The 17478-nt window shown below is 34.7% G+C and overlaps 3 protein-coding genes across 3 annotated transcripts; 2 read left to right on the plus strand and 1 right to left on the minus strand.

Annotated features, from left to right (window-relative positions):
• The first annotated feature begins 5302 nt into the window (after window positions 1–5302).
• Window positions 5303–9845, plus strand: LOC142622722 (chloride channel protein CLC-b). The gene is given in 9 exon segments (XM_075796251.1): window positions 5303–5639; window positions 5766–5883; window positions 6496–6578; window positions 6693–6870; window positions 7423–7751; window positions 7952–8088; window positions 8091–8154; window positions 8459–9608; window positions 9706–9845. Coding segments are annotated over 9 exon segments (2349 nt in total). The 5' UTR covers window positions 5303–5457; the 3' UTR covers window positions 9814–9845.
• An 84-nt stretch (window positions 9846–9929) lies between these two features.
• On the minus strand, window positions 9930–14583 carry LOC142622721 (uncharacterized). Its single transcript, XM_075796250.1, has 15 exons — window positions 14324–14583; window positions 14107–14221; window positions 13914–14025; window positions 13786–13830; window positions 13599–13666; window positions 13291–13345; window positions 13113–13192; window positions 12935–13018; window positions 12248–12361; window positions 11621–11739; window positions 11408–11525; window positions 11068–11201; window positions 10790–10940; window positions 10554–10633; window positions 9930–10276 (listed from the first exon to the last, which is right to left on the minus strand). The coding sequence occupies exons 1-15, from the start codon at window positions 14491–14493 to the stop codon at window positions 10192–10194; spliced, it is 1530 nt and encodes a 509-aa protein (XP_075652365.1). The 5' UTR covers window positions 14494–14583; the 3' UTR covers window positions 9930–10191.
• A 1571-nt stretch (window positions 14584–16154) lies between these two features.
• Window positions 16155–17464, plus strand: LOC142613184 (putative uncharacterized protein YDL057W). Its single transcript, XM_075785413.1, has one exon. It carries the CDS (start codon window positions 16317–16319, stop codon window positions 17238–17240), a length of 924 nt encoding a protein of 307 aa, XP_075641528.1. The 5' UTR covers window positions 16155–16316; the 3' UTR covers window positions 17241–17464.
• Window positions 17465–17478: the final 14 nt, after the last annotated feature.

The following is a 17478-nucleotide window of genomic DNA, read 5'->3' on the forward strand; positions in this document are numbered from 1 at the left end:
GATTGAAATGGTAGCAAAATCAAAATAGGGACCAGAATGAGAATCAACCCAAAATGTAAAGACCAAAAGTGTATTTTCCTACTCTCTCTAGTCTGACATTTTTTCCCTAACAAATTGCAACAGGTGGGAAAAATGAGATTGAAAATCAGTTCTCTTTCATGAGATTGACTAAGAAATTCCATCAAGCCATTTTTGAATTAAAGTTGTATTTAAAACGATTTATATCTTTGCATTTAGTTAATTGTGTAGGGATTTTGTGTTGTGTAGTGCAGATTTGAAGTCATGGCTTAATTTATGAGGAACCCAAATCAAACAACCAATCAACAAACAGTTTTTGCTATAACTATATTGGGGTAAATAATTGTAATTTTTATTGGATAAAATTTGCCTTCAAATTGGATTGAAAGGAGATTCCTCCAACTTATTATGTGATTGTTTATAAAATTATTCACATGTATTTTAATTTTTATATATATTATTATTAAATAGTGTATATAAATCATATGATAATATAAAGTAAGTTATTTAATTAAAATTATATAAAGTAAGTCATTTAATTAAAAGTATGTGTAAATGCTCATTTAAATCATCATGAAGTTGGTTCAAAGAAATTTTCTCCAAACTTTATTATACTAGTCAATAACCTTTGCAGAACACAAGAAAATTATATAAAATTAAAAAACTAATTTTCTCTCTCTTTTATTTTTTATAACCCGTGCAGAACACAAGAAAAAAAATTCTCTCTCTTTTATTTTGTATTTAAACATGAAATTTGATAATTATAATTGTTATTAATAGACATTTATTTTAGTTTTGTTTGTATATGAAATATGAAAATTATGATGATTATTAATGGGTATTTATTACAATTGTTTTTTTTTTATATATAGAACTCTTAAATATATCATTATGATAAAGATAATTACTAATAAATACTTATTATAATTGTATTTTTATATGAAACTATTAAATCCTAGAGGCAAGGGGGCATGCTAAAGTTGACTCCATGGTGGACAAACCAAGACTAATCACATCCACTCTAGCCACTCTAGCCAATCACAACATATATTCAACTACTTTAATGCCCCAACTCGATTACAAGCTTAAGTTACTAAGCTTGGCAATGTTTGACTATTAAATATATGGACAAAGGTTGACTACAAACTTGGTCGTAATCAATGGCTACAACTCTAACAAAAAAAATTATCATGACTATATGTTTTGAAAATCTAACTGTTCGATTACATTTTCTTTACGCTTTTAACATGTATGTTAAATTTCATGTCAATCAGATATTATTTACTATTCAATCTATAAACTTAATTTTATACATAATTCAAAACTACAAAAACTTGAAATTAAATATTTAATTGATAATATAGCTATTGATTTATGATCTTTTGAAATTTTTTCAAGCATGGACGAAATAAGAAGAACATATAATCCGATGATGGATTTCTTAAAGTTCTCATGTAATGAGAAGATATTGTGTAAGTTTGTAACTAAATTTTGTCCTAAATATATAATTATGATAATTACTAATATATACTTATTGTGATGGTGTTTTTATATAGAACTATTTCTTTTTATGGCATTTATTCTATCATTTAAAGAAAATATGATGTGCCAAGATTAATCTAATTGAAGGTTAAAATTTTTTTTTTATACAATATAGAAATTATACTTTTGCCTAATCTAAGTGTATATTTGTGTGAAACTCTCTTTTGGAAACTTGAACCCTGACCCTTACCCCTATAACCCACAAACACTTATATCTGTGGAGTGACCATTGTACTAAGGTTGCGCAGTGGTTTTAATTCAATTAAAACATATATTTTATTTGAAAAAAAATTAAAACATGTTTATTAGAATATTAACATGTAAAATTATGAGAACTTAAAATCTTATGTGGTAAAATATTATAAAGTTAACAAAAAGACAAACTCCTTTGGTTTTATATACATTAGAGGCAGGCCCTCACAATGTGTGGGGCAATTGCAATTTTTGTGTCAATATATATATATATATATATATATATATATATATATATATATATATATATATATATATATATATATATATTGGGTTAAGTAAAAGGTTTAGTGCTTCTCCCAACCATAAAACAAAGTCATCAATATAAAAAGCTTCCTTCATGTGGTTTGTTTTGTCATATTAACTATTTTGAGTGCTTATATGTAAATATATATATATATATAATCATTCTTGTTAGAGAATAGAGATGATAATAATTTATTTATAAACAAATTTTTTCCATAGTATATTAAACAACTTGTACGTTGCAAGATGAGCTTCACATGTCAATAGAAAAAAAGCTTTCAAGTGCTCATGTTATTCATTTAAAAGGTTAAAAGAACCATAGTTATAGCAATCTCCTAATGTCTATATGATTTAGAAATTGGTCTTAAAATTCAAATTATATCATATAAAAACTATGGTTTTAAAAACTAGTATGGTCAAAGAACTAGAAAAACTCTTGGTCCCAAATTTTGACCGATTTTGAGGGTTTTTTTTTCTCCATCAGATTGGTGCCCAATTCTAGGTTGAACCAGTCGGCTCAGTCCGATTTTTAAAACTATGATCAAAATACTAAAATTATGTAATTCACTTAAAAACTAAAATACTAATATCAAATAGGAGGGGGGGGGGGAGAACATAAAAAATGACAACACCACAAATCATTAAATTAAACAATTAAAAATAATAATATTATTTTTTATCATCTATATATTTTTAATAAATCTGGATTTAGAATAGGTATTCTCCACCCAAACTTGTCTTTTTACATTCTTAAATAAGTGCAGTGAATTAGGCTGATATGGTAGACTGAAATGGACCGAATAGACCAAAGTGGATCGAATTATCTACCACATCACCAATTTTTTATATTGATTTATTCTTCTAATTTTTTTGATAATATTAAATATAGTAACTAATTCAGTTTACACATTCAACTCGGACATTTTTTTTAATAATATCTTGGACGGTTTAATATATTTAATATTATAAAAAATATAAAGAAACAAATCAATTAAAAAAAAGTGATATGTCCAATGTTGTGGATTTCTAAAAAAACCCAATAATTTAACATAGATTATACTAGTTGATAACGAATGCAATTCTAAAAATTTATCATATTTTTTTGTCTAAACCTGAAAGTTATGATGTGAAAAATTATGTTGTCCCTTGCTGGCTGAAGTCCCAAAACCATGTCATTCTAGGGTGGAGTTTTTTAAGGTTTGAAAACCCTACAATTTGCTACGACTCATGATTAGTGTAAGTGCAGAGTGAAGACTGTGAAGTCCAATGCCGGCTCAATGGCGAGACAAATAGGCAACAGCCTAAAAAGGCCTCCAAATTTTTACAATAGAGATAACCTTGTAGGCTTGTACTAATGAAAGTATTAATTAAGCCTTAAATATTCACCAATACATAATAAGTAGTTTTTTTTTTTAATCAAAGAAGAATCTTTTCTTTAGCTACGGCAATGATTGTTATTTTTTTTTTTTTTTTTTAGTTTTAGAGTGTAATTCATTAATCACCCACTTGTATATAAATTTGTATCCAAATTTTATTTAGAGATATCAAATATATAATTTTTTTTAAAATTTTCAATCATAATTTTTTAGTAGTTGGTTGCTTCTCTCAATAAATAGTATTTATTTTAGTTATATAGTCATTGAGTAATACAATGAATTTGTTTTTATTTGTAATTTTGCATCTAAAAATAATATTTTTTAATAAATAAAAAAAACACAAGTTAAATAAATTTTTTATTTATATTCAAAATATAAAAATAGACCCTACTTAAAGTGGTTGCCTTAACCCCCATAATGGCTTGCGGCGGCCCTGGTGAATTAAGTCATCTCTTTATAAATTTGCATCTGCAATATGAGTAATCTCATGGCTGTGCGGATACATATTCACCAAGTCTATCTAGCAAATTAGGATTTCTCAAAACAAATAAGTGAATCCATTTTGTGATAAAATTTTAATTCATCACAAATTTAAGTATATGCATGTTACGTTATTTAATTAAAAATTCTTCTATATATTATCAAATAATAGGAAGTCAATATCGAGCTCCAGGTTGGTTGATTATAAGATAACTGCATCATGAATATTTCATTATCAAGACTATAATTTATCTCCGATTTTGCCCTTACTATAGGCATGCAAAAAACCTAAAACAACATTATTTAATCAGATGTTTGACAGCGACATAGAAACCAATGTTAGGAAAACAATCCAATTGGTTTCAACCCCAAGTTAATTAGCCAAGTTAATTAGTTGGAAGAGTTTTGTAGCTGAATTGACACTTCCCTATACACGAAGTGCTTAGGAATTTAGGTGAAGAAGGAGTTCAAACGATAAGATTAGTATCATATTGTTATTATCTCTCTATAATAAAAATAAATAAATAAATAAAGTTATCTAGAAGGTTCAAGGGGAAAAAAAAACTACAATAATATGTCCTGAAGAAATCTGTGAATCATGTGCCACTGATTCGCCACTTACCCCATACACCCCACATGGCATTAATTGGATGATAACTAGGAAGCTTTTTTATTTTTTTTTATTTTATAGGACATAAATAGGAAACATTATAGGGTCCTCTTAGAATATTGAAGACGAAGAAGAGGCTGATATGTGGGGTCAGTAAACCCACGTTGATCCGACTAAATAGGCATAATTAATTTTAATAATCAATTATTATGCTATGAAACTATGGATAAGGTGTGGCCTTTCAGACACTTGAAGGGCCAGTTTGATCTATCCAATTGGCTAATCACAGCCGGCCATGTGGCATTGCGAGTTGAGGTTACTTTTTATTTCTGTGAAGCGGTCACAATAGAACTGGAGGGAGATTTTGGGAGTAGTTACTAGTAGAGTTGTCCCTTTGACCTAAAAAATTCATTTACTGTCATAAATCTTAATAAAAGTGTAAATTCTTACTTCTAAGCATCACTATAGTTGAGGCATGCACAAGTCACGTTAAATATGTAACTATCAAATGCCAGCATGAGAATGCCCTTGAAAATGAATTTTGCTAGTTCTGGCTCAGAATTTTGAGAGTAATCCCTGATAGGCCACTAAAAATTTGTGGCGTTTCAAAGGAAATGACCGAATCAGTCATCATTCATTGGCAAGCGTCCAATCCATGCATGGTTCACAGTCAGCTCAGGAAAGAACGCAACCACCTACTCCATAATTTAACATATCTCAATGCCAATGTTTTCAACATGTATGCAAAGAAACAATCAAGCGTCTATTAATAGACAGAACACGTATGAACATGTAGACTGCATCATTGCGTGCTCTCTCTCATTTTGAATTCCCTAAGAACAGAAAAGGTCGCTCACTTTGTTCCGATCCAGAACCAACCTAGAGCACCAACTTCTGAGCTTCTTAGAGTCTGTGTTTAGACTTATTGCTCCAATGGAGAAAGAACCAAGTCAATTTTTTGCAGAAGCAACCACCACCCAAAACATGGAAGGAGAAGCTGATGAAGAAAGCAATCCACTAAACCAGCCACTCCTCAAGAGAAGCCGAATGCTTTCCTCCAATCCACTGGCCATGGTTGGAGCCAAAGTTTCCTATATAGAAAGCTTGGACTATGAGTAATAACTAACATCATACCATCTCATTGTTCTTAGAACTCAGTTCTCTTTCTCATCTTCTATCTTTTCAATCCTTCCTCAAAGAAACATTTATGTAGAAGAAACTTGAAAGTCATTTTGATGCAGGATCAATGAGAATGACCTATTCAAGCACGACTGGAGAAGCAGATCTAAAGTCCAAGTACTGCAGTATGTTTTGTTGAAATGGACACTTGCATTCCTTGTTGGACTTCTTACTGGTTTAGTTGCCACCAGGGACGGAGCCAGGATTTTAAGTTAAGGGGGGCGACTTTGACCTCTAGTTTGGCAGCTTCTTAGTTGTGGAGTTTTTTTTTTTTTAATTTTTAATGTGTGCATTTGCTAGGTAAAGACAAAATTATTCTATTTAAAACTTTTTAAAGGGCAATTATTTATTTGAGTAAAATTGGTTAATTAGACTTAATTTTTTTTAGCTTTGCTATTGGTGATTTTTGTTGTTGCACAAATGTTTTTGGGCTAGTATATGTTGTTTTAGATTTTAGATCTATAATATTTTAATGGCCTTTAAAATGAGAAAAGTGCTAGAAGTATATTGATGATATAGTGAGTGATTATTGATAAGTAAAAAAGTTATGCAAGTAATAAACCCAGATGCGAACCAATAAGAATTTGTATTTCAACAGTTTATAAAAATATTGTAAATAAGTTTGTATCTTTAACGTTACTCTAAAAAGATTCAATAATATTGTTAATAGGGTAAAATGTAATTTTATAGAATAAAATTGCTAAAATTAATGCATATATATATATAAATTTTTTTTTTTTTAAATTAGGGGGGGCCACTGCCCCCCTTGGTCAATGAATGCCTCCGTCCCTGGTTGCCACCCTCATCAATCTTGCGATTGAGAACATTGCTGGCTACAAGCTTCTTTTCATTGTCCACTTGATCCAGAAGAAAAGGTTTGATAACCATTTCATTTCACACAATCACAGCTCCTATAATCAGTTTTGTGTAATCTATTATGTCAATGGCTAGGATGCAAATCTTCTTTATTGGTTTCTAATGTGGTGCAGGTTTTTTATGGGATTCATCTATTTCACTGGGGCTAATTTACTTCTGACAATGGTTGCTGCTGTTCTCTGCGTCTGTTTCGCGCCAACAGCAGCTGGGCCTGGGATACCTGAAATCAAAGCTTATCTTAATGGAGTTGATACTCCCAACATGTTTGGAGCTACAACATTGATTGTCAAGGTGTGTTGCGTTTCACATATATGATATTGCCTGTATATTTTTTGTAACAGAGTACGTGCTAAAACTGAAAAATTGATTTTGGAGGAACAATTCTAGTGGGCTACATTACAGGAACACTTCAATGTGGCTACTGGCTAGCACCAGAGACTACAGGTTTCTTCCAGTGGGATTTACTTACAAATCAGAAATCAATTCATGAGTTCTATTAACCATATAATTATTATTTTCCTATCGTTACAGTGTTAGGGGCTGTCAATGTTTGATAATGTTCAATGCCTGAACAACATAAAATTCTATAATGTATGGGTAAATGTTTACTTTTTTTAATTCAAACTTTAGTTAGTAAATCTAAGGACAGTAAAAAAAATATATCCGCGGGGAGAAGGATTTTTTTTTTGTTTAATTTTTAATTTTTAATTTTTAAAATAGGAGTTAGTCTAGAGTACAAGATGTAGTAGGCAATGTTAGATGCCACTTTCCTATGTCAGTTCTTTCCACTTTTACACTTGTTTATCATTAGCTAAACGGCCTGAAACTTTTTCACTAGTGTAGATAATTGGAAGCATTGGAGCTGTCTCTGCTGGACTAGATTTAGGGAAAGAAGGGCCCTTGGTACACATTAGCAGCTGCATTGCCTCCTTACTAGGCCAAGGGGGGCCTAATAATTACCAGCTTAAATGGCGCTGGCTTCGCTACTTCAACAATGACAGGGACCGCCGTGATCTAATTACCTGTGGTGCTTCCTCAGGAGTTTGCGCAGCTTTTCGAGCTCCAGTGGGTGGTGTCCTCTTTTCTCTTGAAGAGGTTGCTACATGGTGGAGGAGTGCCCTCCTCTGGAGAACATTCTTCAGCACTGCTGTTGTAGTGGTAGTGCTCACGGCTTTTATTGAAGAGAGGTGCTACGTCCACAACATTTTTACAACAATTTTACAACAAATCATAGGTGGTTAGTTGTTATAGGTTCAAATTTGAATCTAACACTAAGATTACTTTTTTGTCCCAACAATAACAACCAGTAACAACTTGCCACTTAGGATTTGTTGTAAAAATGTTGTAAAAATGTTGTGGACATATCATTTCTCTTTATTGAAATATGCAATTCTGGGGAATGTGGACTTTTCGGGTCAGGAGGGCTTGTAATGTTTGATATGAGCAATGTTACTATTAATTACCAAGTGATGGATATCATCCCAGTTGCTGTAATTGGCGTTATTGGTGGAGTTTGGGAAGCCTTTACAACTATTGTCTTCACAAGGTCCTCAGACTCTACAATCTCATCAATCAGTAAGCGTCATGTCCAACTCTTCGTTCTCTTTAATATAATGCAACAAGAGAGCACAATTCAGGCCAAGTTAGGCCATTTTGCAGTCAAACATAAACTTGAAGTGAGGTAACAGAGACAACCATCAGACCACTAAACAGCTACACCTTGATGGCCCAATTTCTTCACGCAATTTGATTCATGCCATCCAAAATTTAACCTACACTATGATTGTCACAAGGACCTAACTCAAACTGACCTGAGTTTTCATATCTAGGTCTCATTGTGATAGCAATAATAACTATTATTTTGTTTATGGTGTTGCAGGAAGGGAAGAATCCATAAGCTCCTTCTCAGTCTCACTGTCTCACTTTTCACCTCAGCTTGTCAATATGGTCTCCCTTTTCTAGTAAAATGCAGGCCCTGTGATTCCTCCCTCTCAGAAACTGAATGCCCCACCAATGGAAGGTCAGGCAACTTCAAGCAATTTAATTGCCCTGATGGTTACTACAATGATCTAGCCACTCTACTTCTTACCACCAATGATGATGCTGTCCGAAACATATTTTCCACAAACACTCCTTATGAATATCAAACCTCCTCGCTCCTAATCTTCTTTGCACTCTATTGCATCTTAGGACTGTTTACCTTTGGCATTGCTGTCCCGTCTGGACTCTTCCTCCCAATCATCCTCATGGGCTCAGGTTATGGCCGCCTACTAGGTCTTGCCATGGGGTCTTATTCAAATATTGACCAGGGCCTTTTTGCTGTCCTTGGTGCAGCCTCGCTTATGGCTGGCTCAATGAGGATGACTGTTTCACTTTGTGTAATATTCCTTGAACTCACCAATAACCTTCTCTTACTACCCATAACAATGATTGTCCTCCTAATTGCCAAAACTGTTGGAGACAGTTTCAATCCAAGCATCTATGAAACTATACTACACCTAAAAGGCCTGCCTTTCTTGGATGCGCATCCAGAACCATGGATGAGTAACCTCACAGTTGGTGAGCTTGCTGATGCAAAGCCACCAGTAGTAACTCTCCATGGAGTGGAAAAGGTGGCTCGTATCGTGGATGTACTGAGAAATACTACACACAATGGTTTCCCTGTTATAGATGATGGCGTGGTCCTACCATTGGGAATAGCCACTGAGGCAACAGAAGTACATGGTATAATCCTAAGAGCTCACCTTCTTCAAACTCTAAAGAAAAAATGGTTCTTGAGAGAGAAAAGGAGAACAGAGGAGTGGGAAGTGAGAGAGAAATTTAACTGGGTTGATCTGGCTGAGAGGAAAGGAAATATTGAAGTGGCTGTGACAAGTGATGAAATGGACATGTACATTGATCTGCATCCTCTCACCAATACAACGCCTTACACAGTGTTGGAAAACGTGCCAGTGGCAAAAGCTATGGTGATTTTCAGGCAGGTGGGACTCCGCCATTTGCTCATTGTACCCAAGTATTTAGCAGCCGGGGTGAGTTTTTCAACTTGATAATTTACGCAACACACTATATTTATAATATGAAATGGGAGTGAGTGAAAACATACCTGATAGTATGCTCCATTTCTAGGTACCACCTGTTGTGGGGATCTTGACCCGGCAGGACTTAATGCCCTACAACATTTTGACAGCATTTCCCCATTTGGCAAGAACAACGGCTGAAGAAAAGGGGGACTGAGTCTCTCCTAATACAAATGGCACTAGCACATTTCTCGAAGCAACACATCTCTTCCTGTTTCTATTAATTTTTTTTACAACATATGATTCTTTTGTCAAATTCTAAAGGTGATAAAATAGATAATGCAATGATATCAAACTTCATTTTACCATAACTGTTCTATTTTATACAAATTTCTTCAATGGTGAACAATTTTTTTTTTGAATGCAACAATACAGGGGAACCAACTATGACAATTGCTTTCTAATTCAGACATCTCTCATCTATATGACTCTTTGTCCATGCAATTTGCCCATCTCTAATAGTTGCATCTTCTTTGTCTACTCTAAGTGCGGTTGGATATTAGTCCATCATGCTTAATCCATAGCCCAACGTTCCTTACAAGCGTTTCTTCTTTTTCTTTCCCAATTTCTTTTTCTTGAGGCCTCCTTGACCCCTCTTGAACACAGCTAAAACCTCAATGCTGCAAGCATAACCCAAAATTAATTGTCATGGACATATTTAGTGCTTCAAACTTGACAAGAACATAGTCCTTGGAAGTTCTTAATTAGCTACCTAAAAACTAAAAAGTGGCTAGAAATATAGATTCAGTTCGTATAGTCATGCAAAGCTGTATGATTGCAATATAATTTGAAATCAAAACAAGTAACACAAAGTTACATTCAAGATGACGTGCTCATAAAGGACCGATTTACTGTTGGGCGGGAAAGATAGAATGGAATGAAAGAAGAGATCAATACCTCTGAGTGCCAGGAAAGAAATTATAACCATGGGCTTTTTCCAAATGCCATGCCTTACTAGACAATAATAACTTGCAATCCTGTTAGAAAATTGATGCAAACTTAGCTAACAAAATAGTCAACTTAAACTTCAGAATAATCAAAGAAGACAAAAGCAGTGGGAAAAGGTATAATCAAAGCAGAATATAATCTGATTCCATGACATTGTACCACATCCACTTTAACTGAGGAAGTACCTCTTTGAAGCTTTCCCACCCACAACTTATATAAATAAGGGTTTCAGGTAGTGCTTGGCTATCCGCTGAAGTTGTTTTGCTTCCAATCTGAACTGAATCTTCCCTTGCACGCAAAATCCATGGTCTCTTTTCATCTTTGACCTCATGTGGACTGAAGTTGACATACAGATCATAATGTATTAATAACTTGCCAAGTTCTATGATTTTAACAGTCTTTATAGGGACCATTAATGACATATGGTCTTCAATTTATCTAGGGAACTACAAAGTGTTCCAACCTTTCAGATGATGATTTAGCTTTATGCTTCACTGATTTTATATTCTGTAATGCATCAACAAGAGATGTATCCAGTCCCTTTCTAGGAGGATCAACCACAATTACATCAGATCCCACCATCCAAGAAAGAGGTTCCTGTTTACTTGTAAGTACATCATTGAATTAGTCCTGAACCATTCCATAGCTAAATCAAAGGCCAAACACTAATATTATTCTATACAAGCATCATTTCATTTCCTGTAAAATAAAAGAATTTCATGTTGAAAAAAACATTATTGCAATATGTATTAATCACGTGTGGAATTATCATAAATTCCTTAGATTATGGGTTAAATGCCAACCTTTGAAGCATCTGCATGATGCCAACTGATGCTGCTATCTACAATTTTTGGTAGGCGGTCAGCTGTCTTCTCAAAAGATAACTTTGATTCCTTATTAATCTCAATGCATTTGACAGACCTGAAAAACAATAATAACAACAATGAGTTAGAAATTTTGAAAATAAAGAGTAAGACTCTAGGCCACAGCGCATTTATAACTATCTTGGTTCTTGCCTGCATTTTCTAGTGGCTGCTAATGATAATCCAATTACACCAGCTCCTGCATACAAATCAGCAACAGATGCACCAAAAGGAACATACTTCTGTAACTTCCGGAGCAAGATATCAAAAGCCTGAAAATAATTAGCATTGGACTGCATATTATTATTACTTGTGTCAACATAAGAAAAAATTATGCACGTCAGGCTATCAAGTTCTAGTTATCTAAAATAAAAAACTGAAAATAAACCTAAATGATGCAATAAAACATAAAAGGACAAAGAAACTTGGGCATCCCAAACAAAAAGGCTATGTTTTAAAAAGGGGACCGGACCGGCCGGTCGAACTGGAAACTGAAGGCCAGTCCGGTCCGGGAAAAAGGCCCAAAACGGGTGAAAACTGGTAAAAACCGGGAACTGGAGGCAAATTCGGTTTCGCCTCCGGTTCGGTTTTCAAAACCATGCAAAAAGGCAGGATCTAAATCCCAATACTCAAGTTCTTTATGCCATCCAGCCCATAAATCCTATCTTTTCAAGGAATTGATGCTACTTTGATTGACATGTCCATATTTGTCTAAAAGAAAGAATATACATGCACAATTAAATAAGAAGAGGGGTTTGCTTGATTAGAAAGTCCATCTACCCGTGTGTTTGCTTGGCCAAAACTGGATGGAGCCAAGGCAATATCAATTCCTCCAACATGTTCCCAAAAGTCTCTCTCTCCTAAAAGATGTCTCCATCTATTCCCAAAAATGATCTGCATCATCAGTTAAAAACATTCTTAGTTCCACAAATTTCAAACTTTTGAATAATTACAAAAATTTGTAAACTATCCTAACATATTGCATAGAAGATAAATACATGAGAGAATACAGTAAGTCTTGCAGTTAAGAAAGCAGATCATAAATTGAGATAACCTGCATTAGACGTCATAATTGTAAAGGAAATATTAACCGTTGTAAGAGTATACCCAGAAAGTGAACTATTCATTTCCCTATTTATTTCAATCATCTCCTCAACATATTATCCTTTCCGTAGGCTTTCAAAACCCAACATTAACAGTCAGTGTCAAAAGAATATTCAAAGCATTTGAACTTTCGCTCTAGACTTTTTGTTCCCATGACACTAATGCAGAAAGCACACAATCCTATACCTAAAAAAAAGGTTTTATTACAATAGAGGAGCTGCTTTAGATATGCTCAATTGTACAACTGCTACCACTGCTGATTGTGTTCGACGATCTGAAACATCATAAAGTACACATAGAACAAATAAATCGTGACATGCTATGCATCAAATATACTCTCTTTAGAAAAGCACTTTAACTCACATTGTTAGTTGATGTCTGAAAGTTAGCCCACACAGAATGGATTAAATGGACATTGCTCTTTGGTCCACCATTTCTCCATAGAAACTGCCATAGTTATAAAAATATGATAATAAAAAAACAAACCAAATAAAAACACCTACAACAGTTACAAGAAAACAAAGCAGGCTGGCAAGCTCACATTGGCCAAGGCATTAAGTTTTTCGGAATTGTGGGAATTCTCGTTCCTCGAATTCCAAACCAGAGAGACCTGTACTTTACCTGGAAACAATTACAAGTTCATTAAGTTAAATCTTAAATTGGTCAGTGTTAAAATCTCAAAAGAACAAGGCAGCATTAGTATGAATTCAGCTAGTAACCATTTCTATATCTTTCTGAGGCCGGAAGGGACGTGTTGAATGTTGTCACCGCCATCTGCACACACCCACCGCTAGTCAAATTCCAAATTTCTAAATGTTACAACCACTGCATTTACAGAATATATCCAAAAAAGGCCTTATTTTCCCTGCACGTCATTTGAAATAAAAAAATCTACCATTTGACGGCAAAGATTCTACTTCTTCATTAATCTAGATAGTGTCACGTCATTTAAAATTAGTTATCATCCCTTATTCGGTGGAACGAGATTTTAAACACCACTTAGTAGTTAGTAGCATAACTCACTCACCTGAACATATCGCAAATCACCCGTTCCCTGATCCTCATCATATGGCGCAACATTCAACTCAGTAATTCCTAAAAAATTATCCAAAAGAAACACATATTATACTATTCACCAGCTAAACTTAACACCTAGTAAAACAAATTATTCAAATAAAACTAAGCTTGTCAATTTATATATTTTCTTTTGTTACCTCGTCTAAGCAATTCAACTGCAGCATTAATATTGGGATGGTGAGCTACACAACACAACAAAACCAAATATTTAAACTTCAACAACAAAATTGAACACATTTAATCCAAAATTAAATTGCAAAATTACCTTTACACTGAGGAATGTCTACTACATTGTGAGTACCCTCCTGATAAAGCCCGATAAGAGGGCTTTCCGCCGAGCCGCGAACCGCGAGTTTTGCACGGCACCGCCATTCCCACTGAAACCAAAAAAACGAAGGCATTAAAATGAATTTTCAAAAAGCCCTAGAAATTAGGCTGGGGGCTACTATAAGGTGTACCAGTCTACAAGTATCGAAGGTGAAATCTGAGACGCCGAGGGTGTTGAAGAAGTCGGTGGCTTCGTCGACGATGATCGGACGGTGGAGATTGAACTCGTGAGTGCACCCGGAGCACCTGAAAAATAAAAATTGAAACGGTTAAAAAGAAAAAAAAAGGGCAGGTATTATTCTGTTAATAAATAAAAAATGATAGTGAGAAAGAGAGAAGAGTGCGTACGATTGGAAATGAGGGCAATGGAGGGCGCAGGTTAGCGAGGGAGGAGGGGTTGGGAGCAAAGAAAGGGATGACGTGGAAGGAGGGGAAGGGTGGGTGCGCAGTGCGCCGGGGGACGCGTGGCAGGTGATGAGAGAGGTGGGTGGGCGAGTAGAGAGGAGGCACAGAGGCATTGTGAGTCCGGCGGTGTCCGGAGCTTGGCTGCTCCTGCTCCCTGGTGTGGCGGGAATGGATAATATGCTAGAAACTGGAACTTTTTGATAGATAATTAATTGTCTTTAGGATTTAAATTTATTTTCGCAGGAAAAATATATTTACTTATATTATGACATTTTTGCGAAAATGAGTTTGATACAAATTTTGGTGCGAAATTGAGAGTGTACATAGTAAAATTCAAAAAAATTATCGAGGTATAATTTTCATAGTATATGTACATCTTACATGTGGTGAGAAAAATGTTTTATAAGATACTTTCCCTTTAAGCAACTACTTACCATCAATACATAAAAATTATATCCACGTATCTTTTCATTCCTTTTCACAACTTTTGAAATGACTTATTACGATTGATACGTAATAAAAATGTATTAGTTGAACCGAATTAATAGTGATGTTGTTAGGCCAGGCCAGGTATCACTTGTAAAAATATGTTGTGCAATATATATCCTCTTAGCTCTTGCATTGCATGCTTCATGTGTGAGAGAGAAAAGTTAACAACTTATCAAAACTTAAAAGATGGAAAAAAATTCTATGAGACTAAAAGTGAATTTTTTAATCTCAACCTCACCTTATTCCTTAAATAGTCTACCCATGAATACACTTATTTTCACAACTAATTTCACAACTTATTGACTTAAATAGTTTATCCATGAACATACTTAATTTCACTACTTACTGACTTGTACGATTGTAATAAGTGATTTATGAAAAATAATAGATTCATATAATAAGTAATGAGTAGAAAAGTATTTACTACTCGCAATAAATTGTGAAATTAGGTGTGAGACTAAGTATGTCCCTAGATTTACTCTCCCTAAATAGACAATTACACATGTGTATATGTGTGGACAATTTTTATACTCTAAAGAAACTTATTGCGTACTCTCTGGAAACTTGTTTTTGTCCAACATCGTAAAGATCATCCCCCACTTGCTGCCTTATAAGGCTGAAGGAGTAGTGTACCATCAGTTATTAATAACTGATGGTACACTCCTCTCTTCGGCTCAGGCTTATAAGTGAAAAAGTGGGGGAGCAACTGATGAGATAGGAACAAGTTTCTCAGGGAGTATAAAAAATAGTTTCCCTGAAAGTACAAAATCCTACTCAAAAGAAGTTTCCTTTTAATGTATGGGCAATTTTTGTACCCTAGGAAAACTTATTGCGTACTTCTTGAAAACTTGTTTTTGTCCCACATCGTAAAGATCCTCCCCCACTTGCTGTCTTATAAGCCTGAAGCTGAAGGAGTAGCGTACCATCAGTTATATATATATATATATATATATATATATATATAGATATAGGCACTTAGTTTCTAGATTTACTTGTCCTAAATAGACAATTACACATAATTACACATGTATATATATTGGATTGGTCCGTACTTAAAAAGGAAAATTAAATGAATAATTTAAGGAACACTTTCAATTTCATAATACCAGAAGTGATGTGCGATTGTGAGTAGTGTTTATGCCCACTCCGATTTACAAGAACCCATTAATTTTTGTGTTACATAAGTCAAAAGCGGTAAATTTTGGTGTGAAAAATGGTTGTCCATGGTATAAGCCATAAGGGGACCCAAACTCCTAAATTCATAATCTTGACCTACTCCTAGGGATATATAAAATATAATATATTCCTCTCGGACGTTCACAAATTCTAAACGGAGTAGCGGCTCGCGAACTCAACGGGCTGATCTGATTGAGTGATTGTGTTTCATTCCAGATTCGTGAACCAATAATATCTCTTGCTCTTTTTCATTTCTTTGTCCCCTACAGTCATGTCCTCCGAATTCAAATCTCAAACCCTATCCTCTGCAATCATACCACCACAGCCACAGCCAGGAGAATGTGAAAACTCATCGAAGGCCATGAGCAAGAAGGCGGACCAAAAAGAAGCCTCACCCGCACGCAAGGCTAAGCAGCAGAAGGTGATAATACCAAACAAAGATGGTGAAAATCTCGTGGGGTTATTGCATGAAACTGGGTCCAAAGAGATTGTGATATTGTGCCATGGTTTCCTATGCACAAAGGAGAACAACACTATAAAGAAGCTAGCTCTTGCTTTGGAAAATGATGGGATAAGTGCCTTTCGTTTCGATTTTGCTGGTAATGGAAAGAGCCAAGGATCTTTACGCTATGGTAGGTATTGGGGAGAGGTTGAAGATTTACGTGCTGTGATTGAATACATTGGAGGAGTAGCAAATCGAGCTGTGAGTGCCATTATTGGGCATAGTAAAGGGGGTGATGTGGTTCTATTGTATGCTTCTAAGTACCATGATGTTCATACAATTGTGAATATCTCTGGTCGTTTTGAGCTGATGAGAGGGGTTGAGTTTCACTTGGGTAAAGACTACATGGAAATGATAGAGAAAGAGGGGTTCATTGATGTTAAGAACAACAACACAGGGAGTGTTGTTTATCGAGTGACTAGGGAAAGTTTGGTGGAGTGTCAAGGTACAAATATGGGTGAAGTGGGTTCTGGGATTGAGAAGGAATGTAAGGTCTTGACGGTGCATGGATCCGCTGACAAGATCGTTCCTGTTGAAGATGCACCGGAGTTTGCAAAGGTTATAGCTAATCACAAGTTGCATATAATAGAAGAGGCAGAACATGGGTACACAGCACAGCAGAGAGAGTTAGCCACAGTTGTGTTGGACTTTGTAAGGAGGGCGACGCAGCAAGATTGCGATACAAACAGCTAAACATGATCAGAAGGATTTTTTTTGAAGATTTTGATTTTTGTCGTTGTCATTGTCTCGGTTATGACATCGGTTATTATTACACTTATGTCTTGAATATTATTCCGATACCAAATTACTGTTTACTTTACCTCTGTCTATAATCATTAGTTATCATTATTAAGGGCAGTCTCCACATCTCATTGCAAGAAAAACAATTACGTAGAATTATCTGAAATATCAGTTTCTTATCTGTGCTTGC

This window comes from Castanea sativa, chromosome 1 (genome assembly GCF_040712315.1).
Source record: "Castanea sativa cultivar Marrone di Chiusa Pesio chromosome 1, ASM4071231v1".
Classification (NCBI taxonomy): Eukaryota; Viridiplantae; Streptophyta; class Magnoliopsida; order Fagales; family Fagaceae; genus Castanea; species Castanea sativa.